The sequence below is a fragment of the Chionomys nivalis genome, chromosome 13, assembly GCF_950005125.1.
Source record: "Chionomys nivalis chromosome 13, mChiNiv1.1, whole genome shotgun sequence".
Lineage (NCBI taxonomy): Eukaryota > Metazoa > Chordata > Mammalia > Rodentia > Cricetidae > Chionomys > Chionomys nivalis.
In genome coordinates this window covers 12,200,961-12,211,996 of record NC_080098.1, presented here as the reverse complement: position 1 = coordinate 12,211,996, position 11,036 = coordinate 12,200,961, and the positions used below count along the sequence as shown (strand labels likewise).

The following is an 11,036-nucleotide window of genomic DNA, read 5'->3' as shown; positions in this document are numbered from 1 at the left end:
CCATCACATCAATTCTACTCTCGATATGTATATGTACTGTTAAACATACTAAGTACATGTATGTGTATGTAGGCGCACAACATATCTATCTGGACATTTATGTAACATACCCACCTTTTCCTAGAAAAGTGAAACAGTCACCAACAGAAATGTTTCATGAAGCTGGGACTGTAGCTTACTGGTAGGGAACTCGCATAGCATGCCCAAAGCCTCAGGTTCAACCAGTCTTGAAAAATGAAAATGTATAGGCTTTTAGTATGATGTTAAGATACTAGTAATGTGAATTACTTAAATAATTGCAAATACAAAGTTAGAGTGCCCCTTTTATTTGTTTGTTTGATGGGTTGTTTTTGTGTGTGCGTGAGAGCATGTATGTGTATGAGTGCTCGTGTCAAAAGACAGCTTTTGAGAAAAAAATTTCTCCTTCTACCATGTGGGTCCCAGGGATCAAACTGAGGTCATCAGTCTTGTTAGCTGCCTTGTTGAGCTGCCTTGTTGAGCTGTTCCACTGCCCCTAGAAGAGATTCTTCATGTGTCTTGTTCTTAGGCAACTGAAAAACAAAGTACTTTTCCATACGAAAATCTGAAAATCCGTAAAATTCAAATTAACCTATTAATACGAAAGGTAATAATTTCCTTATACTGTCCCTTGCTTAGGAAGCTGACATGGTGTTGGTAGTCTCTGTCTTTTGTCCACCCTGTGCCATGTGAAGACCCAAGCTTTACACTCACTTAGGTTACTTTCATGATAGCTTTGCCTCCTATATATTGTGCTATTTCATCTTTTGTTGGCATAAGCACAGCATCGGTGACTTTTCTGTAGCCTGAAGAGACTACAATAGTTTGGACTGCACAACCACAATCCTAAACACAGGCCCCAAGGTCCATGTTGAGACCAGGTTGTAAGGTGCCATCTAATTGTCTTTCAGATGATCATCACTAAATTATACCATAAATTTGGAAAGATATCCTAAGCTGTTGAAAGAAAATCATAGAGCTGACACACCCAAAGACATATCTCATCAGGAAATTAATCTCAGCTGCAAGAACTTAAGACTAGAGAAACTGCTGTCAACACAGTTACTGACTGCTGAGGAATGAGTGGTCTGTAAGGCCTAGAGTCAACCCGACTTCTCTTTCCTTCTAGGTGAGACTCACATGCTAGCCATCTGTGAGGCTAATGAGAATGTCTGTGTGACAGGGAAGATGACAGTTTCCAATCAGCCCTCACATGAGCAAGCGTGGTATGCCCAGGAGAAGGACGCTGCAGAGAAGTAGAGAAGGATGCCCTCCCTGGGTACCTGATGATTGCTCTGATCTTGCTCAGCACCGGCACAGCTTCCTTGTGAGGGGCTACACTGAGGGCCACTTTTCCAGCTCCCATTTTGGACGCATGAGCAGTAGAAAAAGCCAGAAGTGGACAGAATCCTGACTGTTTTGAGTCATGAGAAGAGCTGATATGTGTGCTCTGCTTGGCATCAATGGTGACGTAATCAGAGCTGCTGATGGACCTGCTCATTTGTCCACTACAAACCTAGGAAGAGGGCTGTGTGGCCAACGACAAGAGGAATGACTCCTGTCTGATCACCTCCCACCTCGGATGCACATTCTTCCGTCCTACCTTCCACTGACCCCCACCACTACCGAGGAGCCAGCACCTCCTAGTATGTGCTTGTCACGTGTTCTATACTTTGTAAACAAATCTGTGAAGCAACCAAACAAAATATTACAGATCTTAAGATCCATAGGAATAGAGTCACGGAAGTAAAAATCCTGAGTTATAACAAGGGACATGCAAGGGGCTTATGTATGAGAAAGCACAAGTGGGGGTCAGAGAGGTGGTAAGGGAACTTGATGATCTGAGTTCAATACCCAGAATCCATAGTAGATTTGAGAACCTATTTTTGAAAGTTGTACTCTGAGCTCTACTCACCATGGCATGTGCAAATAAGTAAATGGCTCTAAGATTAATAAGTTTTGTGTATATGTATGTTTTGCCTGCCTTTATGTCCATCTGCCACTTGTGAGCATGATACCTGCAAAGGCCAGAAGTGACATCGGATTCTCTGGAACTGGACTTATAGATGATTGTGAGCCACCAAGTAGATGCTGGGACTCAAGCCCAGACACAAGAGTAGCAAGTGCCTGAACTACTGAACTCTCTCTAGCTGCTCAAAAATTCTTCTAAAAAAGTTTGATCATCAAAACTTGTGCAAATTTTAGGAAATATCCCTCACAGAAGCTGATGGTTCTTACCTAATATTGGGTATCATCATGTTTGAACCAGACATGGTATGCTAGATGCTTTGCGGGGGTGGGGTGGGGGATGAGAGTCACAGAATCTTGGGTATCTTAGGCTGGCCTCATTGGCCTTGACTTTCTGGTCATCCAGGCTCCACATCCAGAGTACTGGGATTACGGGCATGGACTACCATGCCCAGCAGATGCTTCATGCTGGCTAGGCTAGAGATTTAACACCCAGGCTACAAACCCAGCCCTGTTAGACATTTCTTAAAGCCCAGCTGAGGCCAACTGTGACACAAAGTTTTGGCTCTAGGCAGAGTTTAAGGGAGGCTCAGGAATAATGATACTGCAAAGCCCAAATATCTTTAGGGTCTCTGATTGGCTTGAAAGATATTATGGATATAAAGTAGGGAAAGATCTGAAGAATAAAAATCATGACCTACCTGGCAAGAAATAAGGTCAGACTATGAGCAGAATACAAAGGCAGAAAGTATGAGGTGAACGGAGTTCCCACAGGGAGTGGGTGGTGTTTTGGGTAGTGAACCCCCCAGTCACCATTGGAACCTGTCAATAAGCAGTTAGGAAAAGTAGGATGATATGCTGCCCCGTGGTAATTATGAGAGACAGGACAAGTACAGGTGGGAAATACACCAACAATGGGCATCACTTGCAGGTTGTGGAGCTGTAGAAAACAGATGATTTTCATGAGCATTAATAATTGAAATATTATTTTAAATTTAAAGTATTTGTCTCTGTGTGCATGTATACATTGTTATGGCACACTTGTGGAGGTCAGAGGGCAACTTGGAAGTCAGGTTGTAAGCTCCTGTTTCTATGCAATTCCTTCCTGTTCTTCCTGTGGCTCAGTAGAGAGATGGGGACAGGAACGTCTGATATTAATGACTAGCTGTGTTTGCATTACTGAAGTTCAAACACCTCCCAGAAAAACGGGTCTGAAGGACAGAGCTCAGAAGCTTTGTAGTTTTTCAAACAGACCTTGGCATGACAGAAAACGTTTATTTGGATAATTATATCAGCATTTAGGCATTTCCTCCTTTAAAGATTAATGTTTAACAATAAGAAATGTAAGACAGGAAAGAAGATTCTGTATCATAGCTACCTTGCATCTCTTGCCCCAGTCCCAATAGGACAAGGCCCGACTTCGCTTACGTTTTTTGAAGTATTTCTATGAATTCTTTGAAAATTTTATACTTGCTATACAATGTATTTTGATTATATCGACTCCCAACTCCTCTGCCCCTCTTAACATGTCTTCCTACTAACGTGTGTGTGTGTGTGTGTGTGTGTGTGTGTCTAACCTACTCATCCTGATTAAAGCTGTCCTTATGGACATGGGTGTGGTGCTATCTATTGGAGCATAGGAAAACTACCAATTTCAGAGGAAAAGAGCAGGAAGTATCTTTCAGGAGACCCTCCCCATGGTGCTGAGAATCTGCTCAGCTTTCTCTTCTCTTCTCTTCTCTTCTCTTCTCTTCTCTTCTCTTCTCTTCTCTTCTCTTCTCTTCTTTTCTTCTTTCTTTTTTTTTCTTTTTTCTTTTTCAAGACAGGGTTTCTCTGTAACTTTGGAGCCTGTCCTGAAACTCACTCTGAAGACCAGGCTGACCTCGAACTCACAGAGATCCACCTGCCTTTTGCCTCCGAAGTGCTGGGACTAAAGGCGTGTGCCACCACTGCCCAGCTCTGCTCAGTTTTTATCATGGACCCAAATGTGAGCTGTGTCACTTGGATCCAGTCAGTCACTGGGAAGCTTTTTATTTGGAAATGATCTTCCAAAATTTAAAATGGGGCTTGTATGAAGACAGCTCAGTAGACGAAGTGCTGTAGGAGGTCCTTCTGTCTATGTATTGCTTTCATTGGTTAATAAAGGAACTGCTTTGGGCCTATAGCAGAGCTATAGGGGAGCAGAGCTAGGTGGGGCGGGGGACAACTAAATGGCATGCTGGCAGAAAGGAAGCAGAGTAAGAGAGACACTATGGATCCACAGCCAGAAGTAGATGTGCTGAATTTTACCCAGTAAGCCACTGCCATGTGGTGATATACAGATTAATAGAAATGGGTTAAATTAACACAAGAGTTAGCCAATGAAAAGTTAGAGCTAATGGGCCAAGCAGTGTTCACTCTGCAGAATAAAAAGGAGCTCCATTTATCTTGAAGAATTATGAAGATGAGTGAGAAATATATTTGAAAATCTTCTAAAACAAGGTCTTTAAGTCAAACAAGGACCTCACAGCTATTGGAGAGAAGAGTCATGGGGTTCCCAGAGCCGAAGACACAATATCACGACATCAGAAGGCACAGCCGCTCAGAAGATGACGAGCCAGGGTAGAGAGCAGGGTGAGGCAGGGAGAAAGTCTTTGTGTGGTGTGGAGTTCAGGATGAAGCTGGGAGGCTACATATGCATATAGTGCAGGACCTGGGCTCCATCCCCAACACCAACATAAGGAGTTTGACAACTCTGAGGGTTGTCATGGGAGGAGATGCTGCCTTTACAGGATGAGTCTTCTAGATGGAAATTCCCCTGATCTGCAGAGTATGACCCAGTGGTCAAAGGTTTTGCTGGTTCCCAGAGTGGTTTTAGCATACTTTGCTTTAATTTGGGTGTGGCACCACTGAGTGATTTCTTCTTTAGAAGTCATTTATACGCTCATCAGTGATCCAGAGAGTGAATACAGGGTAGGGCTTGGTGAGTACTGATCTCTTGAGCTGCTTTATCAGAAGCCTGGATGGACTTCAGTACATCAGTTCAGGTACAAACACCCCTGACGGAGCCGAGCCAGGAGAGTTGGTACTTGTTTTCAGCAGTCAGTGGACTCTGGCTCTGACATCAACCTTAGGGAAGTCACTGACGCTCACTGGACCTTAGGAGTCATTCAGCAACAACTCTGGCTCTATTTTCAAATCCTAGTTTGGGGGTGTAAGGGTTTTTAAAAAGCAGACTGATGAGTATACTGGACACTGAAGCAAAGAAAAAAGTTATCCCAGATTAGGGATGTGGGTGTGGCGAAGAGAAGGATAAGAAGGAGGAGAGGACAACCATAGACCTGCTTTTACCCTGACATGAAGGGGTAAAGGGACAGCTTAACCTACAAGGAAGTAGGACACATTTAGGGGCTGGAGGTGCACTGAGCCCCACTTGCTCGCAAGCACTAGAGAGGCCTGTGGGAGGCTGCGGGCAAGAAGACTGGAACTGTTTGAGTCCCAGAAGGGCACCCATGGCATCTTGTGCAGCACCAAGAACCTTCCGTGAGAAAGCAGGAGGCCCAAGGCCCCATCCTCACTAAGATCTCTCACCCAGGTCATTCAGGGGCAGTCAGAGGCCTGATTTCTAGCCCTCCCGTCATTGTTCTGAGAAATGACCGGAAATGTCTGAGGAAACAAGTGAAGACTTCAGACCCAAGGTTCTGGGGGAGGCAATGAGAACTGAAGGGCTGAGGTGGGAGGCCCAGGCTCAAGTCTAGTGGCCTTTGCCAGTGTTTTGGTACTGAAAACCCAGGAGCTGGACTGAGACCTGGGAGCAGTCCCAGGAGGTTAGGAGGCCCCACTGAAAGACATGAAAGAGTCCAGAAGTTTCAGCAGGACTTGGCAGCAGGGCACCTGGGGCTTGTCCTGCTGTCCTCCATGGGAGCAGAGAATGCCATCTTCTAGTGAGATGGAAGTCCCTTGTGGGATTTGGGAATGTTCCCTCTAAAGACAGGGTGGAGAGAAAGGCAAGTCTGAATTCGTTAGAGAATAGTGTGACCAGCTTTCTATCTCTGTGGACTGTCTATGGATTTTGATAGTAGGTGTGTGTATATTTTTTCAGTGCCCCGAGGATTTGTGATGATGGAGAAAGGAACAGAATAAGAATAGTGGCATCTCATCTGCCAGGACAAGGTTCAGTCCCAGCCTTCTCATCCAGCTTGTCATTTGGAATGGCAGAGGACGGCCATCTACACTGTTGGGACCTCTAGTGACCTGGAGAAAATTCTCTTTATTCCCGGAAGAATAATCATGTCTTACTTAGGGGTTTTGTGTGTGTGTGTGTGTAAGTCTTGTCTCTGCTTTCTGACAAGACCAAGACCACTGTGCAGCTAGCCAGCAGTTCCTTAAGAGGAAATCATGAAGACTGAGTAGGAAGGACAGGAGCAACAGAAGGTTACACACAAAACAAGGGAGTGCTTTCTTTTCTAATTTTATCCCCCATTCTTACTCTGCTGGCTTCCACCAGCAGTGACCTTCCCATCCCATCAGCTTATTTGATTGCCAAAGGAGCATTCCTGGAACTTTCCGCCAAACACCTATTAGGTTGGTTTCCCATAAGGAAGCAAATTTATTAACAATCCTATTAACAACAAAGATACTCATATACGCTCACTCTCAAATCTCTCAGCACCCCACTAACGTATCAAGGAGTCAAATACAATTTCTCAAGCATCGCCTACACCCACCAGAGGGGATCTTCTTACTTCTCCAAGAAGGTTTTTGTAGGTTCAAATCCAGTATTCTCTGCGCTGGTTGGTCATCAGTATTTTGGGTAAGGTTTTGAAATCTGGTTATTTATTCTTCTTGCAAATCCTCAGGTTGATTCACTTAGTTTTATTCTAATTAAGTCAGGTAAGGAGAACTTTTTATGCCCTCACCCTTTTAGACAGGATTAGCTTTGAACTCACAATCCTCCTCCCTCAGCCTCTGGAGTCCTGGGACAATAGGCACGGATTACCATGCCCAGGCATTGGGTGTTTTTCAGTGTGAGAAAGTTGGGTGCATGCCAACAGCTGGAACCTACAGCTCCCCCTCCTACCCCACCCCGGTGGTATCACAGAAACATCAAAGTAAAAAAATATTCCAAGGTATCCTCCCTCCATCACAGGGAACCTGTCCACTGAGGTATGAAGGAGGACACAGACTGAAAACCTAACACATGAAAGAACCTACTGTGAATCGTGGTCTTTGGGTTAAAATGTCTGGAGATTTCCACAAGTCAAGGACGCTCAGTTTCTGGTCTAGTATTAGACATTGGCCCTAATGACTGAACCCTGAAATTCTGTTTGACTACAGTGAAATTTCCCAAATGAGACGTGTTTAAGACGCTTTCTTAACTCGTGGGCGTGAAGGGAGTCTTAATAACTCAGGATGCCTCTGAGGAAAATTGTCTGAAAAGAGAAGTGGCAGGCTCCGAAGTGACAACACCAGTCCGGGGCTGAAAGACTGCAGGACTGGTCCTGGTAGCGTTTACTCTCACAGGGTGGAACTGCTGCGACCTTGAACAAGCGTTTCTTTGTTGCACTTCAGTCTGTGAGAAAGTGTGTCTTGGGGCTGGTTGCGTTCGTTTAATGGTGTCTGAAAATAGGAAGTAAGGTCGAAAGGGCGAGGGAGGGGGGGAGAAGTCACTCAAAGATGGTCGGGTGGCCAGTCAGAAAGGTGAAACCCGGGCTTTGAAAATCATTTACACTGCTCTTTAACTACAATGGCACCTCCCAACCCCCACTCCTGACTGCTCAGCACTGGACAATTCAATTGACTTCTTTTGTAGCGGGTTTATTGCTCAGAACCCCCAGGGTCTGGATTTGCTTGTGGAAGAAACACACCCCACGGCGCTGCTTTGGAACCTGCCCCTCACGTCAGGTCTCCCTTTCTTGGGGCCAGAGAGGGCGGTGGGAGGCAGACCAACTCCGAGTGGCGCCCTTGGACATGGCTCCTACTCCCTGAGCTGCGTCTGGAACTCTTAGGGAGTAGTACTAGGTCACTATCAAACCTCTGTGCATCCTTCATGAACTTGCAAGAGTCCTGGAAGGGTCTGATGATGGCATGGAAGCCCCAAACCTGATCCAGGCTAGAGCACCCGTTCTATGCCCGGGTATGAAGAGAAACATCTCCGACCGGTCTCTGAGAACAGTCACCCTTGGATTGCTCAGGCTGTCGGCTGGAGGCTGGTTGGCTGGGACTCCAGTCCCTCGCGCCTAGGACCTCTGCTAGATGTTCCAGTCCAGTGGAGAAAACCCAGGGCTGCACTGCGCAGCACTGAGGACCCAAGGCGAGCATCATGGGCTGTAGGTAGTCCAGGGAGCTGAGCGCTGGGCAGGTACCAAAGAAAGCTGCAGCGGGCGAAGCAGCACCTCGCTCAGCAGCAGGAACTGGGAACTGAGGACAGCGCCCCTGCGGCTGCCAGTCCTGCGGGTCCCCTCCCCGACCACTCCACGCGCTCTGATTGGCTGGCGCGAGGGGTCCCTGGCACGCGCCTGTGGATGTAGTTATAAGAATCCTCGCGTGCCGGCCCTCAGCTCCAAAAAGCGGGTTCCAGCCCTCCCCAGTGCAGCCCCAGCGCCAGCCAGAGCCAGGAGCAGCACACTTCAGGGAGGCCCTGGGGCGGGGACCCGCAGTCTCCTCGCCTTCTTCAGTGCCAGCCCCACGAGGGAGGGGCTGCGGGACCTGCCCGAACTGCCACGGATCTTTCACTAAGCGTCACCCAGAGCAGCCCAGCAGTTTCCCTGGGCCTGGGCGGCGGCCGTCATGGACGCCGTTCTGTTGGAGCACTTTCCCGGGGGCCTGGACACATTCCCGTCTGCTTACTTCGATGAGGAAGACTTCTTCACCGATCAGTCCTCTCGGGACCCACTGGAGGACGGTGACGAGCTGCTGGGGGATGAGCAGGCGGAGGTGGAGTTCCTCAGTCACCAGCTGCACGAATACTGCTACCGCGACGGGGCATGCCTGCTGCTTCAGCCCGCACCCTCGGCCGCCCCGCATGCGCTCGCCCCGCCGCCTTTGGGGGACCCCAGCGAGCCCGAGGACAACGGCGGCTACTGTTGTGAGACAGGGGCTCCCGTAGGCCGCTTCCCCTACTCGCCCGGCTCGCCGCCCTCGTGCCTTGCCTACCCTTGCACCGCGGTACTGTCCCCTGGGGCGCGGCTCCGTGGTCTGAACCGGGCGGCTGCAGCGGCGGCAGCACGGCGACGGCGACGCGTGCGCTCCGAGGCGGAGTTGCAGCAGCTGCGACAAGCAGCCAATGTGCGCGAGCGACGCCGCATGCAGTCCATAAACGACGCCTTTGAGGGGCTGCGTTCGCACATCCCCACGCTGCCCTACGAAAAGCGCCTCTCCAAGGTAGACACGCTGCGCTTGGCCATAGGCTACATCAACTTCCTCAGCGAGCTGGTGCAAGCGGACCTGCCACTGCGCGGTGGTGGCACAGGTGGTTGCGGGGGCCCAGGTGGCAGCAGGCACTTGGGCGGGGACAGCCCGGGGAACCAGGTCCAGAAAGTCATCATCTGCCATCGAGGCACCCGTAAGTGCTTCTGAGTCTTAGCATCAGCTGAGGGAAATGGGACGGAGACAGAAAGTTAGGAGGTCTGGCGCACAGGGCTGATTGGTGAGGATAGACCATTGGTGGGCACTAGGAACCTTTAGGACGACCTTTCGATTCTGTTTTCTGATACTTGACCCAAGCTTGGAGGACATGCGTCCTAGTCAGACGTGCACCTCCTTTGGTTTCAGGGAGAGGGCGCTCAGAGTTTGAGAGGTGGGGTAGAGAAGTGTCTCAGTTGCTTCAGAGGGGACTGAAGTACCATGGGTGACTACTGGGAACACAGTTGGGTGTTCACAATCTGTTTTCTCCTTTCTCCTTCCCAGGCTCGCCCTCCCCCAGTGACCCGGATTATGGCCTCCCTCCTCTTGCTGGGCACTCTCTCTCATGGACTGATGAAAAACAGCTCAAAGAACAAAATATTATCCGTACAGCTAAAGTGTGGACCCCAGAGGACCCCAGAAAACTCAACAGCAAATCTTTCGACAACATAGAGAATGAACCACCTTTTGAGTTTGTATCCTGAGAAAGCTCACACCAGGCCAGCTGTGTGTCTTTGTGCATATTGTACGGTGTAAATACCTATAATGTAAATGTAATTTAAAGATCACATTTTTCTAATGGCAATCAGCTTTGTTATTTATCTATTTATTATTGTGTTGAGTTAAAGAAATAGATCATCTCTTTTTAAATATATAACTTATATAATTTATCATGATATTCTATAATATGCAACAGTGGATGATTGTCCCTGGCACTTTTGGCAGAACTCTGAGTTGTTGGAAGAACTCTGGTCAGAAATTTTCATGCTTATTTAATGCCAGATCTGATTTATTTCTACGCGTTGTTAATAAATGCTATTTGCTCTTGTTTCTATAAGTTGTTTGTTTAGTAGATCATAGGAGTATCTGTATTCAAAAGGATTAACTTTCTTAAAAGCGACAGGAATAGAGGCTCAAATCCTAAGCGTCTAGGAGTAAACTATATTTCATTTAGATTTGGTCTAAATGGGAGTGTGTGGGGGTGGGAGAATAAATCCATGCTCTTTGATAGCCACTAATCTGTCATCCTGGCTCTCAATAGTAATAACTTGCCTGTATTCATACCCTCACTACCAAACACCCCACAGGACAACTAGGTCATGGGTAATTTATTATTCCCATTTTCCAGAGTGGAAAAGCTGAGGTCTAGGGATACTGCTTGGCATGCCCAAGTGACTGCCATAGTGCTTAATCAGAGTCTAGATTCATGGCTAGGCAGGGGAGGGGGCTTTTCTGCTTGCACTGGCTAGGGAGAAAGAACTGCTCCAGAGCTGGGCCCTGATGCATCCCTTCTGCACATAAACATCAGGTTCCCGAAAGTCAGACTCTCTCCTGAAAGGAAATAAAGAAGTTGATCTTGTCAGGAGACCCCGCACAACCTTCAGGGGTTTGGGGTAAGGCCAAGAGAAGCTCTCCACCTCATGGCCATTCAGCCACCTCTGCTCTTG

General features: G+C 47.7%; 1 protein-coding gene across 1 annotated transcript; it reads left to right on the top strand.

Annotated features, from left to right (window-relative positions):
* Window positions 1-8,754: 8,754 nt before the first annotated feature.
* Window positions 8,755-10,073, top strand: Ptf1a (pancreas associated transcription factor 1a). Its single transcript, XM_057788213.1, has 2 exons — window positions 8,755-9,529; window positions 9,874-10,073. Exons 1-2 carry the CDS (start codon window positions 8,755-8,757, stop codon window positions 10,071-10,073), a joined length of 975 nt encoding a protein of 324 aa, XP_057644196.1.
* Window positions 10,074-11,036: the final 963 nt, after the last annotated feature.